Source organism: Plecotus auritus (genome assembly GCF_963455305.1).
Source record: "Plecotus auritus genome assembly, chromosome: 9".
Classification (NCBI taxonomy): domain Eukaryota; kingdom Metazoa; phylum Chordata; class Mammalia; order Chiroptera; family Vespertilionidae; genus Plecotus; species Plecotus auritus.
The window spans coordinates 140,771,990-140,789,428 of NC_137783.1; the positions used below are offsets into that span (position 1 = coordinate 140,771,990).

Sequence of the window (17,439 nt, forward strand, 5' to 3'; positions counted from 1 at the left end):
GTTCTTTTATGTTACATGACAATGTAATTATTTGCATACGCTCAATAAGAATCTATCCTTCTCCCTATCAGGAAATAATTATAGAAAACAAATTTGTAGCCATGACCATGCCAGAAATGTTTCATTTAATGGTAAATCTCATTTAATTAGGCATGACAAGCCCACTAGGAAGGAAAAGGATTGCTCTCCATTTTGTGGGATCTTCTGCAAAAGCCTCCCTGGTACCTCCATGGCTTGTGGAGTCCCCATTTTATAAGTAGTAAAGAATGTCACTTCCTGGAAGGCCAGGAACACTGACAAATTTGGGGATCTTGGACAAAACCCGGAAAGGCAAATTGGATGTTTCCTGGTTCCTAACCTTGGACTATGTGAACGAACTCAAAGGGCAAAAGAAATATTTCTGCTGCTCTATGGGCCACATTAGATTAACTCTCTAACATCATGTGGTTCTAGTTTTATTAACCATAAAACACAAAGGTCTTTATGTGATCACTAATGCCTCACTGACCTTATGCAAATAAAATAGGCTAAATATAAAAAGCATTATACTAATTATACTGATAATGCATCAGAAAATTGTGCAACAAACTTATTTGGTCAAATCCACGTCAGACCTGCACAGATTTGATAATAGGTAAAAAATGAAAAAAATGAAACTGATATTTCTTCTACAAGCTTTGCATTTCAAGAGAGAAAGTCATGGTATTACAGGGCCATCCTAAAGCTTTACACCTGAGATAAATTACAAAGAAGAGAAAAAAATTTTTTTAAATCAAAGACAGAAATGTGTGTTTTCTTAAATCGAAGCTGTCTGAACTGTATGCAATCAGATTTATCACATAATAATATAACTGAAAATACCACCACCTCTAAACATATCTTGCAAACCAATAAGTTGTTCTGAAAGCTAGTTTCCCTTGCATTGTGCTTTATTGCAAGTAATAACTCAGGTCAGAGTTCAAATCAAAATTGACTAAAATACTTAATAAATTAATAATCCTGGATAACATTGATAATACAGTAAGCTTATTACATGTGATGACTTTCAGTTTGTCTTAATTCCATAGGTGACAGCCTTACAAAGAACTATAATTTCATCAAAGCAGTCAATCCTGAGAAAGTACTTATCCATTGTTGGCAAAACATTTAGCTCCTTACTATATTATACATAATTCTTTTAAATTTTTTCTGAAGAACTTCAACTGATGAGTAGGTTGTCCTCCACACTCATAAGGAATTGCTTCTAAAGGCATAGAATCCACAAGTCTACATAAAAACAGTGGAGAATTAGAAGGTGAGGAGCCAAAAAGTCCCCTATTTTCAACTGGCACCTGGTTTTCTTTTTCTTTTCTTTTTTAATTGATTTCAAAGAGGAAGGGATAGAGAGAGGAGGTAGAAACATCAATGATGAGAAAGAATAACTGATTGGTTGCTCCTGCACACCCCCCATTGGGGATCGAGCCTGAAACCCAGGCAATGTGCTCTGACCAGGAATCCAACCGTTACCTCCTGGTTCATAGGTTGATGCTCAAACACTGAGTCACACTGACCAGGTGTGGTTTCCTTTTCAAACTCCTCCTTTCCTTTTTTGTTCTTTCAGTCAGATAGGGTGAAAGAGAGATTGAGTTTAACCCACTGGAGTTAGTTTAAGTGCTGTGCTGGGCCAGAGGAGATGAGTTAGCCTAGTTAAACTAACTTGCTAGACTTATTACATGACTGAACTCTGGTACAGTAAATGGTATCAGGAGTGGGGGTCCCACATAAACTTCGGAGAACATTTTTTTTTTCATTTTCAAAAGGGTTTATTTCTGCAAAAGAATCAGTCTGCCCACTTTACATTTGGGGAACAAATATTAATAAACAATTATCTGAGCATATGAAATGTATGTATTCAGTATTATACTGATTGAGGAATTATTTCTTTGAATTTATTGGGGTGATATTGGTTAATAAAATTATAAAGGTTTCAGGTGAAAATTCTATAATACATCATCTGTATATTGTATTGTGTGTTCACCACCCCAAGTCAAGTCTCCTTCCATCACCATTTATCCTCTTTATCCTCTCCTACTTTCCCCTAACCCCTCCCCCTACCACCCATTCCCTCTGGTAATCACCATACTGTTGTGCGAGTCTGAGTTGTTATTTTTTGCTTAATCCCTTCACCTTTTCACCCCCACCAATTCCCCTCCCCTCTGACAGTTGTCAGTCTATTCTCTGTATCTATGAGTCTATTTCTGTTTTATTTGTTGGCTTATTTTGTTCCTTAAGATTCCACACATATGGTATTTGTCTTTCTCTGACTGGCTTATTTCACTTAACATACTCTCCAGGGCCATCCATGCTATAGGATTTCCTTCTTTTTTATGGCTGAGCAATATTCCACTGTATACCACAGCAATATTCCAGATGTACCACAGCTTTCTTATCCACTTTTCTACTGATGGGCACTTGGGCTGCTTCCAAATCTTGGCTATTGTAAATAATGCTGCAATGAACATAGGGGTGCATATATTCTTTGAATGAGTGTTTCAGGTTTCTTTGGATATATTCCCAGCAGTGGAATCTCTGGGTCATAAGGCAGTTTTATTTTTAATGTATGAGGAATCTCAACACTGTTTTCAATAGAGGCTGCACCAATCTGCATTCCCACCAACAGTGCATGAGGGTTTCCTTTTCTCAGAAGATTTGTATTGGTTTGATTTGATCCATCATGTAGTAGCATCACCATTCATCAAATAAACACTGGTTGCTGATTATAATGAAGTATCTACTGAAGATGTGCCCTAAGAAACAAAATGACCACTACATTTGAGTTTGGCAAAAATAAGTACAAAGACTGGGACATGGTAGGGCTTCTTCTGAATGCATTGGAGCACTTACCAAAAGAAAACGGCAAGCTCGGGTCTTTAAACTTTCAGCTCACATTTATGATCAGAGAAACAGAGAATTACTATGGCAGCCCTAATAAAAACTTTTATGTTTTATAGCCACTGAGCTCACCTTGCTAACATCAGACTTAACTGTGCCAGTTGCAGAATTACAATGTAAGTTGAATTCCACACAGACTCACCATGTTTCATGTAAAAGTGAAAGCACAGAATGAGAAAGAGTGAGATCCTGAGACAGGATAGGGATATCTCAGTGGACTCAGCTGAAGCCGAGATTCCTGAATCCGCAAGTTACGTTGAGCCTTCCCAGCCAGTGGAAATAGAAATAGCCTGCTCGCCTGTGTCTGAAGAGATTAGCTCTCCCTGACTCCAAGAACCTGTAATAACCTCACCATAACCTAAGGGTGGTTTTCTTGCAAGAGAATTCCTCTTCTCAAGACCCAACTGGCCCATGCCTTACCGCCACCCATAGTAGGGTTCCAGCAAATATTCTCTGGGAAGGAAGTACCAAATCTGAACACAAAGTAATAACTTACACACAAAAATAATTGCAAGATTTTGCTATTTTGTATTGGTAGAAACCTGGGATATCTGTGTGAGAATGAATTCTAAGAATGTTAGACTAAAGAAAAGAGAATATAACACCAGATTGGGCCTTTTTCTTTTTAATATGAGTCACTTACCAGAGATTTATAATTTAATGGTTAGCTTATACACTGGAAAGGACTCTTAAGAGTTATCGTGGTCCCCATAATAGCCTACATTTAATACGATTGGGAGGTCATAACTTGTCTGGCATAATGTAGAGGCAGGGATCCAAGAGTTTATGGAAACAGGAATGTTGGCGTGGATTTATCACATGTAACTTGCAAACACAACCCCCACCACCTCTATACCAAGAAAGCCCAGTGGATATTCCCTTCACCAAGGCTCCAGCTTCATAATAAGAGTATAATTATATGGGCAAGAGGTTATTAACCTGGCCCTTTAATACTCTGCCAGTTAATAAAACTCACCATGTTGCTACTAACTAAGAACCTCTTCATTTTCTCTCTCTAGCTCCTTTTTTGTTTCCTTAATGGTTCTTACTACAAATGGCAATTATTTGTCTGGTTTTCTGTTTTGCTTGTTGTTGTTCTTTGACCTATTTGTTTCTCTGTCTCTTCCACTAGAATATAAATTCCATGAAGGTGAGGACTGTATCTACCTCACTCACCACTGTGTTCTGACGCACCTGGGACACAGGCATTTGATGAAGATGTGTTTAAAGTATAAGCAGAGTTAGTCTGTCTTTGTCAACATTAAATTCTGGTCCTTTTTACTCCTGGAATAGATCTGTTCATGAAAACATTATCCTCCCAAAGAGATGATCTACAATGAGTTGAAAACTTAAACAAATGTATAAATTTCCTCCATGTACTTCTCCAGCTTAGAACGAATGGCCTGGTCTGCTGATATCATGTCTTCCATTAAATTTTTATTATTCCCAGAAAAAAAAATGTTTTTCAAATTTTTCAACAAGGAAAAAAACACACATCATTTCCTTATAATAAAAGTCAATTCACTACCATCACCATCTGTTCCATCATGAATGTTTGAACACGATCCAGTCTTACTCCAATCATATTTCTGTCCACAATCATATATCACCTCAGATCATAAATTAACCAAATTCTCAAACATCATTAAAGTAGATCTTCTGACTCGTTAAGCAATTTTTGTACAGGCTGTAGCACTTGCTGAAAGAGTGTCATGAGGTAGCTTTTCTTGTTTCTATATCAAGCCAATGGTGGATTCATTCATATCAGAGTATTTAAAAATACAACGTTCCATTTAATCAAAAGCTTCTATTTTCTGCATATGAACTTTTACTTTTGGCAATTAAGAAAGAAACAGTACTAAGCCCTGGCTGAGTGGCTCAGTTGGTTGGAGCATTCCAAAATCTTGATCAGGGTGCATAACCTAGGTTGTAAGTTCGATCCCCTGTCGGGTTGTGTACAGGAAGCAACCGACCAATGTCTGTGTCTGTCTGTCTGTCTGTCTCTCTCTCTCTCTCTCTCTCTCTCTCTCTCTCTCTCTCTCTCAAATCAATAAACATACATCCTCGAGTTAGGATTTTAAAAAAAGAAAGAAAGGAAGAACCAGTACTAAGATCCAGGCAGTATGCAAAGTTCACCTACTATCTAAGTAACTACACTTCAGGCTCATTAGTGTCACAGCTTCATTCAAATTCACACCTCAGCAAAATAGCAAAATACTCTGTGTCTTGGACCTTCAGGGTGGCATTTACATAGTTGAAACCTTGAAAGTTAAAATCCTTAAATGCCAAAGATTTCTCGTGTATCTATATACCACATACTTGCCTTTGTAAAGATCTGTGCTCTCAGCAGGGTCAAAAAAAATTTAACACACGTAATATTAGGAATCTATAAAGATAATTTTTCACCTAAAAATTAAATGCATCTATGTGCAACCTGTCTAATAGAACGAGATATGGTCTGGAAAGAAATAATAACAAAAATATATACCTCACAAGGATCAAAGGGGATAATACATGTGAGGTAATAAATAATAAAGCACTATATAAATGTTAATAGTAGGTGGTAATGTTAATAAAAACACAATATGTTGTACACCTTAAATTTACATAACTTTATATGTCAATTATGTCTCATTAAAAGGTGCGAAAAAATAATAATAAAATACAGTAGCAGTCCCCTCTTCTCAAAGAATTGGGGCAGTTTGTTAGTTGGCTACTTAGAGAAGTCAGTTAAAGCAAGGAATCCTACACAATGGTAAATATACATTGTAGCCACTTTATTTTAATTTAAACCACGTATAAGTAGAATTCATTCACCAGTCCTCTATGTGGGGCCAAGGCCTTTATCTTTGAGTTTAGATCAGCTGATGGAATTCCAGTCTTTCTTAAATAAACCACACTCATAATGCAGCATTCATATATGGCAGTTCCAATTGTTTTAAAATGCAACAAAAGCTTCAACACAAATGAAATAATCAGAAAGTAAATTTCTTTTTATAATTTTTCCAATATTTCACACTCTTTTTAGCCCCTAATTTCTGAAAGAACTCCCTTTTCTCACTTTTTCAGAGCATTCAACTTAGTTTTTATAGAAATAACTCCCCTTTTTACACCAAGATTGCATCAGTTTACAGAATATTTAATAACAAATGCATCAGTGAGTTGGGGAACCAACACAACTGATTCTTAATAAGTAAATAATGTGACTTGTGGGTGTAAAAGTGCATAAGCATCTCCCCGGAGAAGTAGCTCAGTTAGTTAGAGCATCGTCCCGATACACCAAGGTTGCGGGTTCAGTACCCAGTCTGGGCACATAGAATAATCAGCCAGTGAATGCATGGATAGGTGGAACAAAATATGATGTTTCTCTCTGTGTGTCAATCTGTCTGTCTCTCTATCTCTGTCTCTCTCTCCTCTCCCCCACCCCCCGCCCATACTCTCTAATCAATAAATAAAGGAAAAAAGTACACAAGCATCATACTGAGAAGTCTACCAGCCATAGGTCCCATACTGGGAACATAAGTAAGTTTTACCAAGGATATGGACAGTACTGATTTATCCATCTAGCTGGTTAATTAGATATCACTTTTAAAAGTCTTTGCATATGTAGTTCAGGTCTCAACCACAACTGACAAAGAAGAAAGTACAAAATAGTTTCCCCGTCTCCCTCTCTCTCTCTCTCTCTCTCTCTCTCTCTCTCTCTCTCTCTCTCTCTCTCTCTCACACACACACACACACTATCTTTTGTATTTTTCTTCAGTCATATATGATACACACTTTAGAGACAATAAAGTCAACGAGTAAAAAAACACACAAGAATACTGAAATGAAGCAACAGAAAATGTATAAGTAGAACATGATAAAATAATCAGAGAATTTGACTCCTGACAAACTGAGTCAGTAAAAGACATTTTAAGCAAATTATAGTGGCCCTATATTAACTTGAAAACATTGATGATCCACCTTAAAAACAGCCTATTAACAGAATGAAAAAGAAGCTTTTGTATTTATTTTCTTATCATGAGGGCAGGAAGGGTGATGTGAGAACTTACTTATTTCACTGGAAACCTGGTTCAGTTTATCCTGCGACCTGCTGATAAGGACAACCTTCATTCCACACTTTGCCAACTGAAATAGCAAAAGAGACACCAAACAGTTGAGTCATACCTGTGCATTTTATTGAAAACAGACATTAGATATATTCTCATTTTAAGAAAACCTGACCATATGATAATCCAAATTAAAAAACAAGCAAACAGCCCTAGCTGATTTGGCTCAGTGGATAGAGCGTCAGACTTTGGACTGACGGGTCCTAGGTTCGATTCCGGCCAAGGGCACATGCCCGGGTTAGGGGCTTAATCCCCAGTTGGAGACATGCAGGAGGAGGCAGCCTATCAATGATTCTCTCTCATCATTGATGTTTCTATCTCTCTCTCCCCCTCCCTTCCTCTCTGAAATCAATAAAAATACAAAACACACACACACACACTCAAGTAAACAAATAAATTCCAGTGTAATGAATGGGCAATCCAAAATAAAAACTTTACAGGACTCCCCAAGGGTTATCTTTCTAAATCAAACTAGTATACAAATGTCAAAAGGTTTTAGAAGGAAAACTGTTACTTTTCATTTTGTACCCAGCTATACTGTTTGAGTTCTTGTATTCATCATATACACAAAACTTTTTAGTGAACTATTACACACAGCATATAAATGAGCCATAAATTAGCTGCTATGCACTGTTAGTGATTTACTAAACTAATATTCCAGTCTTAAATTCTAAAGTTGTTTTTTATTAAATAATAAGTGATATTGAAAATGAGGATATATAGAACATTTTTTAAATAAAAATAACAAAGGTTGATAATAATTTTATTAAATTATTCTGCTGTAAAACCACTAAAGAACCCATGAGTCCAAACTGGTATGTGGTTTTCTCTTTTTCAATTAAAAGGGGAGGGAGGATAAGAAAAAGCTTTTATTTATAGAAAAATAGCATCTAATAAGTATAGAAGGAAAGATATCATTAGAAAAATCACTATTTTTAAACCACCATGATAACAACTGATTTAGGCAAAAATTTTCAATGGATGTTAAAACCACTGGGTGAAACATTGTTGGGAAATGGGATATTCACACAGTCTCCAAGTACCACCCCATATACTACTTATTAATTACAAAGGGGAAAGGTACCTTTATAACGGAGAATTATGGTGGGCAGCATTTTTATAAATGACTTCTCTTTTTTACAATTTTTATTTATTGACTTTAGAGAGAGAGGGGAAGAGAGAAAGAAAGAGAGAGAAATAAGGTTTTGTTGTTCCACTTGTTTACGCATTCATTGGTTCATTCTTGTATGTGCCCTGACTGGGGATCAAACCCCACAACCTTGGTGTATAGGACCGACATTCTAACCAACTGAACTACCTGGTCAGGGCCAAATGTCTTAAGGTAATCAATAATGAAACAAGTAGACTTCTTGTGCCTCCTGATAAGATAAAGTCAGGATACAATAGCACCTGTGTAGCAATCATGCTAAAAAATGTTTAATTAGATTCTAGTTTAATTAGAAAACAATCAGACAAATCCAAATTGAGAAACTTTTACAAGACAACTGGCCTGGATTTTTCAAAAATGCCAGTTACCAAAAAAAAAAAAAAGGGAGGGTGGGTGGATAACGGAACTCTTCTAGTCAAGAGACATGACACCTAAATACAATGCATAATTCTTAACTGGATGTAAAACCACAAATAAGAGCTACAAGGAAGGTTTTGGGGGCAACTGGGAAATTTGCATGTAAGCTGTATCCTATATCCTATGTAATAAAAGGCTAATATGCAAATAGAACGAACGGCAAAACAACTGAACAACCAGTTGCTATGACATGCGCTGACCACCAGGGGGTGCACGCAGAACATGGCAGGAATTGGCAGCAGGCAGCAGAGCGCGGAACATGGCAGGCGTTGGCCACAGCGGGATGGTGGAGCAGGTGAACGGAGGCGCCAGACCAAGGTGGGGCACCGGCTGCTGTCGTTGGGGCGACACTCTGGTGGTTACTGAAAATTCTTTGCTCCTGTGCGCCATGGTCCCACCTGCTGCTCGCATCTGCTGCAGGCGCCAGCCCCATTGCACCTGCTGCAGGTGCTGGAGCTGCCACTTGCACCCAATGCTGGTACCTGGCGCCAGCCCGGTCAGTGGATGCAAGCAGCGGCTGCTGGCCCCAATCGCCCCTGAGGGCTTCTCCACCTACCCCTGTACCTGAGGGGTGATCAGGGCAGCAGCCACCTCTTGCACCCGCTGATGGCGCCAGCCCTGCCAGCAGACAGGGGGTCAGGGGCCATGGCGGGAGGGGCTGGATGGGGGTGCAGAGGATGGGCCGAGACCCGCCCCTGTGCTAACCACAGCCTCGCGGCCTACAGTTCCTTTCAAGATGCACAAATTCGTTCACTGGGGGGGAGTGGGGGGGCGTCCCTCAGCTGAGCCTGCACCCTCTCCAATCTGGGATCCCTCTCATAATCCAGGACTGTTGGCTCCCAACCGCTTGCCTGCCTGCCTGCCTGATTGCCCCTAACCGCTTCTGCCTGCCAGCTTGATCACCCCCTAACCACTCCCCTACCAGCCTGATCGACGCCTAACTGCTCCCTTGCTGGCCCGATTGCCCCTAACTGTCCTCCCCTGCAGGCCTGGTCACCCCCAACTGTCCTTTGCAGGCCTATTCCCCCCCCCAACTGCTCTCCCCTGCAGGCCTGGTCACCCCCAACTGCCCTCCCCTGCAAGCCTGTTCCCACCCAACTGTCCTCCCCTGCTGGCCCGGTCACCCCCAACTGTCCTCCCCTGCAGGCCTGGTCACCCCCAACTGCCCTCCCCTGCAGGCCTGGTCACCCTCAACTGCCCTCCCCTGAGGGCCTGATCTCCCCCAGCTGTCCTCCTCTGCCAGCCCAGTCACCCCTAACTGCCCTCCCCTGCAGGCTTGATCACCCCCAACTGCCCTCCCTTGCAGGCCTGGTCTCCCCCAACTGCCCACCTCTGCTGGCCCGGTCACCCCTAACTGTCCTCCCCTGATGGCCTGACATCCCCTGCAGGCATCTTATGGCAGCCATCTTGTGTCCACATGGGGGCAGCCAATTTTTACCACATGGGGGCGGCCATCTTGTGTGTTGGAGTGATGGTCAATTTGCATGTTACTCTTTTATTAGATAGGATTATATCAAGTTAAACTCTGTGTGACCATTGTATTGTTGGTTATAAGGGTGAATGTTTTAAGATTCAAGGTGAAATACTTAAGGGTGGATTATTATGATGCCTATAACTCACAAATGGTCCATCTAAATTAGAATTATATAATAAAATTAAATTTGGCAAATGTTAATAATTGGGGAATCCCAGTGAAGGGTATATGGGTGTTCATTATATTCTTGCAACTTTTCTGCAGTTTTGATATTCAAAATAAACTGGGAAAACAAAAGAGGATTTTTTAAACAAAGAAGAACACCCTTTGGGAGTGACAAATGAGAGATTCAGTGGATCCACCAGGATCTTCATCTCACCTGGGCAGGATCATAGGCTGTGGTGCCTTCTCAGAACTGGAAGGCAGGGAAGCTTGCCTGAAGAGTACTGCCAAGGTTCCTGCTTTTTATGATAGCCTTCAGACTATTATGGTTTCCCATCCTTTCATTCCATTCCAGAGAATGTGAACCCTTTGCCTGTGTCTGCCAATATCTTTCTGTCCATCACAATCCTTCTTATGAAAATGATTCCATAAACTAGCATGGAAATATAACCTATATAATAATATATCCACCTTTTGGAAAATAGTTCAAAACTGAGGACTATCCAATTACTCGCAAAAAAAAAAAAAAAAAGCGCCTTCTTACACAATATATTCCATATACAGCTACAACCATAAACTCAAATGAATTAAAGACTTAAATGTAAGACTTGAAACCATAACACTCCTAGAAGACATAGGCAGTAAATGCTCTGATAATTCTCTTAGTAATATTTTTTCTGAAAAATATCTCCTCAGGCAAGGGGAACAAAAGAAAAAATAAACAAATGGGTCTACCTCAAACTAAAAAGCGTTTGCACAGCAAAGGAAATCATCAATAAGATGAAAAGACAACATACTGAATGAAAGAACATATTCCCCAATGATATATCTGATAAGGGGTTAATATCCAAAATTTGTACAGAACTCATATACTGCAACACCAAAATAAACATTCTAATTAAAAAATGGACAGAGGACCTGAATAGACACTTCTCCAAAGAGGATATACAAATGGCCTATAGACACAAAAAGATGCTCAATATCACTAATCATCAGAGAAATGCAAATTAAAACCACAATGAGATATCATCTCACACCTGTCAGAATGGCTACCATCATTAAATCAACAACAAACAAGTGTTGGCAATATGTGAGAAAAGAGAACTCTGGTGCACTGTTGGTGGTATTGTGGATTGATGCAGCCACTATGGAAAACAGAATGGATATTCCTCAAATAATCCTATATAATAAAAGCATAGTATGCAAATTGTCCCCTCAACCTGCAGTTGTCCAGGAGTTCGACCAGGGGTGGGCCGGCTGGGGGAAGGGAGGGAGGCCCCGGCCGGAGGCTGGCAGCCACTAGGGACCCTACCACTGCATTCATTTCGTTCACTGGGCCTCTAGATAAAAATAGAACTATACCCAGTAACTCCGCTTCTGGGTGTATACGTGAAGAAATCTAAAACACTAATTCAAAAAGATATACGTATCCCATGTTCATTATGGTGTAATATTACAATAGCCAAGATAGGGAAGCAATCCACGTGCCCATCAATACACGAGTGGATAAAAACGATGTGGTAATATATACACAATGGAATATTACTCGGGATAAAAAAGAACAAAATCTTACCATTTGTGACAACAGGGATGGACCTAGAGGGTATTATACTAAGTGAAATAAGTCAGACAGAGAAAAGCAAATACCTTATGATTTCACTTATAGGCAAAATCTAATAAACAAAAGAAACAAACAAAACAGAAACAAACTCACAGATACAGAGAACAAACTGAGGGTTGCCAGATGGGAGGAGGGCTGGGGGGCCTGGGTGAAAAGGTGAAGGGATTAAGAAGTACAAATGGGTAATTACAAAATAATCACTAGGATGTAAAATACAGCATAGGAAATATAGTTAATAATATTGTACTAACTATGTATGGTGCCAGGTAGGTACTGAAATTATCAGAGGAATAACTTCATGAATTGCATAATTGTGTAACCATTATGCTGCACACCTAAAACTAATATAAAATGACTTTAAATGTCAACTGTAATTGCAAAAATAAAATTTAAGTAAATAGAAACCAAAAACTGTTCATATTTACACAATATAAAACAGGGGTGGGCAAACTTTTTGACTCGAGGGCCACAATGGGTTCTTAAACTGGACCGGAGGGCCGGAACAAAAGCATGGATGGAGTGTTTGTGTGAACTAATATAAATTCAAAGTAAAGGAGCGGAGGGGACTGCGGGCCGTAGTTTGCCCACGGCTGATATAAAATAAAATTACACTAAATTTTTCACAATTCCAGATAAAAAGTTTTATACAAATTTTGTTTTTGTATTTTTTAATACCAAAAAGAAAGGTCTTGAAAATGACCTACCTCTTCTGCATATGATTTTCCAATTCCATCAGTACTACCTGTGACAACTGAGAAAAGAGAAAAAGTAACAGTTTAGTTTAAGAATTATAATTAAGAATTGATCATACATAGCGAGGACCCACCAATTAAACACAAGAGGACCTGTGTAATACTTTGATATAAATCTGAACCACCTGGAGCAATACCAGCAGTTCAAATTTAGCTCTGAAAACCCACTACAATGGCCAAAATTAAAAAGACTGCAGCCCTAGCTGGTTTGGCTCAGTGGATAGAGCATCCACCTGTGGACTGAAGAGTCCCGGGTTCGTTTCATTTTTACTACTGACCACAGGTAATCAGACATATATAAAAATTCTAGTCTTCTTTAAACTGGGTGAAAAATAAACTTCCATATTGTTCAAGTCACTATTATAGGCCCAGAAAAGCAAGAGTAAACTGTCAGTAAAGTAAGTTATTAAAACAAAATATTTAGTATTCACATCATTATAGGAATATTTATTCAAGGTAGTTCACTGATATCCAATTAATTCTCACAACAGCTATCACCCCAATCTAAGCTATCACCCCAATGTACAAGGACTTGTGCAGTAAGCCGTTCAGTGCTTTCTCACTCAATTCATGCTATACAGTTAAGAATTCATTTTCTGAAACACCACGTTTATGATCTCATTCTCCTATCAAGAAGTGACAATGTTTCCCTATTGCCAGTTAAAACTTCTTGCCATTCACTTCTCCCCACAACTACTACATGGGGCTACCATCATTCATCTCCCACAAAAACTACTGCAACCACCTTCTAATTCACCTGCTCCCACTCTCCAATTCATTCTCCACATTGTAACCAAAGTGATCACTCCAAAGGGAAAATCGGATCACTTCCCTGCCTAAAACCTGTCAATGGCTTCCCACTGCCCTGATTCTTTACAAGGTCTTCCAAACACCATCATTTTCCTCTCACCACTGATGCCTTTGTCATACTGAAATTTTTTCAGTTCCTCCAAGGTAATATGCTCTTTCTTTACAAATGCTGTTCCTGTTACTTCCAGTTTCACTCCAACCAGTGTCTCTCTCCCATCCTTGAGGTTTTCAGTTGAATTTTTCCTCTCCCACCATTCTTTCCTTAACCTCCAGGATCTCAAAACTCTCTGTCCCCATTATACTCTGTACTCCCTCTTAATAGCATTCATCATATAGGTTTCCAAAAGGGTCTGAGTCATCACTTACAAATAAAAAAATTAAAAAGTTATTTTTACCAGCAAAGATGGGCTTATTCAAAACAGCAGAGAATTGCAATTTGGGACAAGCATACTACAGCAAAAACTACAGGCTAGTCCAGCAAACAAAGGAAAGGAAAGTTACTTTATAGAGAAAAAGGAGGAAGTTAGGAGGGGGTGTTTTGAATGAAAAGTCCATGAAGGAAAATGAGAGCTCAGGGTGGTGATGGCTTCCCATTAGCTGGGCTTGTTGCTAGGCAAGGAGAAAATCTTCCTTCCATCCACTGGGGCAATAAAGTAGAGACACAACTTCTTGGAAATACAAGGTATATCTCTTCCCCTGTGATTATCGCTTCTTCCTGTGGAGGTGTGTAACTGAGGTGGAGTGTTAAGGCCTGACAGCTCCTCCTTCAGGCCTCCTTACTACATTTAAAATGAGATTTCCTTTATTCATTTTACACCACAGTCTAACTGCTAGCATAGTGAATAGCAAAAGCAGATGATTAATGAGATTTTGCTGGATGAATGAATGACTGAATGAATAAAAGGAGACTATGACTAGAAAACTTGCCTCTGCTTTATTCACTTTTTTTTTTTAATATTTTATTGATTTTTTACAGAGAGGAAGGAAGAGTGATAGATAGTCAGAAACATCGATGAGAAGCTGCCTCTTGCACACCTCCTACTGGGGATGTGCCCGCAACCAAGTTACATGCCCTTGACCGGAATCGAACCTGGGACCTTTCAGTCCGCAGGCTGACGCTCTTCCACTGAGCCAAACCGGTTTTGGCCACTCTTTTTTTTTTTTAAAGAAATAATGCCCAGTCACCTACTGTACACAACCCAATAAGCTCTTCAACCCCTCTCAACATCAAGAATCCGTGATCTAAAAAAATTTTTTTAATGTAACAGAGAAAAGTTTCACTTTATGGTAAATACGTAGGCATACACTTTAAAAGAATTCTAATGCTCTCCTTGAAATGAGATGATTTTTGATGTTAGAGAGAACTACTTCACTCACAATGTGCCAGGGTGGATATGAAGTGAATAAATCCAAAGCAGGATCAGGGGAAGGGAAGATGAACCATTTTGGTCTACTAAAGCATGCCAAATTAACAAAGTAGGACAATTCACTGTTCTTGCCATTAAGATTTGCTTCTTCAATGAACACCGGGTTGTTTTCATTTTGCTATGAAGTAAGTGAATAAGTTAAGGTACTTTTCAACAATACACAGGAAAAAAAGCTACAGGTATCACCCATAACCAATAGCCTGAGGTATTACCCACAATCCTATGGGCTGTGGGAGTACATATGATGGCCAGGGGCAGACTTGAGGTAAGGGGGAAAAAAAGAAGGGGAGAGAGGAGATAAATAAAAAAAAAAGGCTATGTCTTCCTATATAAATATAACACCAGAACCCAAATTTGCAAGCCTTTGAGAAGATGGAAACTGACAAATATAAAGAATATCCCAACTTGGCATCCAAAAGTATCTAGCTTGTTACAGATTATATAAAATACTGGCAACTGACCAGCGCTCAGCTTCCAGATTTCATACAGTCAACAAAAATACTTGTTTGTGTAGGTTAAAATTATTCTACCTTTTGTCCTCAATTTGCTAGGAACAGATATTTTTAGTAAGTACCAAATCAACTTATCAAAATTAAACATCAAAAATAGACTAGAATAGAGAAGCACTGGAAGCAAACATGCTATTTTTAGCTCTTCTGTCTATTCGCTGCCACTGCCTACCAAATTCTGACTGCAGAGCCCATGCATAAGAGCTTAGTTATTCCAGGCAGGTTCCTTCTCGTGACCCTTTTTTTTCTCCCTGAACACCTGGATGCAGAAAACACTCGATTGATTAAAGATTAATACTGCCGCAAACCGTGACAGCTGCCTTTCCTCTGAGTGCTTTTGGGGGTGGGGAGAATAGAAAATGACAGAGAGCTTGCATCAATATTCCACTTGGGGATCTATTACATGGAAAGAAAATTGCTATTTCAATTCCCTTTTGTTGCTAAAAATAGCAGTCTCGATTGATTCAAGCAAAGGGGGAACCGGCTTAGCAGTGCTGAATTTAGAAACCACTGAAGTCCCAAGAGCAAATGCTAACGATGTCTAACACATGCCAGCTCATATCTAACAAAGAACAAAGAGAAGCATGCAGGCTGCAAGTTAATAAAACAGCAGCAACTTCCTGTGTTTTTATTAAAGGTAATCAGTGAAAGTGATGCAAAATAAGAAAAGACTATTGTAACCTGTTCTTCTAATAATATTTTAATTTTTAAAATTTACAGGAAAAAAATAGATTATGCATAAAACCAGATATTGTGGGTATTTCCCGCAACATCATGGTTTGGGAAAGTTACACATTTTCTTCAAGCACAGTATATTACTAAAGAAAGAAAATGCCCAGTATACATATATGCTGTCCCAGGAGAGAGGCTCCTTCTCCCACACAGTCCGCTCTAGTTCCCTAATGACCAGCCCTCTTCAGCCTTCCCTCCTCTTCTCTTGAGCCAAACAAATACTGCAGATAGTTATAGCATGCCACTTGAAAACCTAACAAACCAAAAAGCAAAACAAAACAACATTCGAAAACAACCCATCGGTTCAGAAGAGAAAGAAGGAAGAAGCTATGAAAAGCAGGATCTGCTGCCGGCTGCTGATCCCCTGGGCTGACTTCCAGGCAAGGACTTGAAATGCCTTCTGGTGGCACTAAAACCCCAAAATACCTTCTGCCTGAATTTTTCACTTTACTTGGTTAACTGAAAACCTTTCCAGATAATGATTCATTTCATTTAATTCCACATCCTCTTTAAAAATGCAAACGCCTGTGTAAGAATTAAAAAACTATCAATCCTGTGCCTCGGTATGATTTAGAGAGGATTCAAACTGCTCTGTGGGTTTTTCTGGGGGTACCCAAAATGTGACATGGAAGGGGCTTCATGAGAGTAGGGATTCTGGCTGGGGGAAAAAGAAGTTACTACTTCTGGACCACTAGCCTAGTAAAAGCATAATGGAAAGATGGTAGGCTTTTGCTATTTTAATATGAAGAGAATATATGAAGTGGTTAAGAATATGGGCCCTAAAATGAGACCAGAAAGGTTCAAGTCTAGATTCAAATACCAATTCTACTATCTATCATAAGCTAGTTAACCTCATTGTCTCAGTTTCTTTATCTGTAAAATAAAGACAATATTATCTGTCCCATAGAATCATTGTAAAGATTAAATTAAAAATGTTAATTATAGCACCCACCATTTATACCAGCAATTTTCAGTTGAAACTCAAGACTGCAAAATGAGAATTGTTTGAGAATTACATGGGACAATGTATATAATGTACTTAGCATGGGACTTGGCACATAGTAAATGCTCAGTAAATGTTAGCAATAGACAAGGAGCACTAGAAAGTGGAAAGGAAAGTTTAAAAGTAACTAAGGTTAGATATGATACCAAAACTACAAGCAACAAAAGAAAAAGTAAGTTGGACTTCATCAAAACTAAATGTTTTTTTGTACATCAAAGGACACTATCAAGAAAGTGAAAAGATCCCAAAGAATGTGAGAAAATATTTGAAAACCACCTATCTAATAAGGGTCTGGTATCCAGAATATATAAAGAACTCCTACAA

At 39.0% G+C, this 17,439-nt stretch overlaps 1 protein-coding gene across 1 annotated transcript in view; it reads right to left on the reverse strand.

Annotated features, from left to right (window-relative positions):
• HSD17B12 (hydroxysteroid 17-beta dehydrogenase 12) overlaps window positions 1-17,439 on the reverse strand; it is a 140,725-nt gene that overhangs the window by 78,949 nt on the left and 44,337 nt on the right. The window contains exons 2-3 of the mRNA XM_080643200.1: window positions 12,587-12,633; window positions 6,984-7,059 (exon numbers count right to left, since the gene is read on the reverse strand). Of these exons, the coding sequence (XP_080499326.1) occupies window positions 6,984-7,059; window positions 12,587-12,633 (123 nt within the window). The remainder of the gene's footprint in view (window positions 1-6,983; window positions 7,060-12,586; window positions 12,634-17,439) is intronic.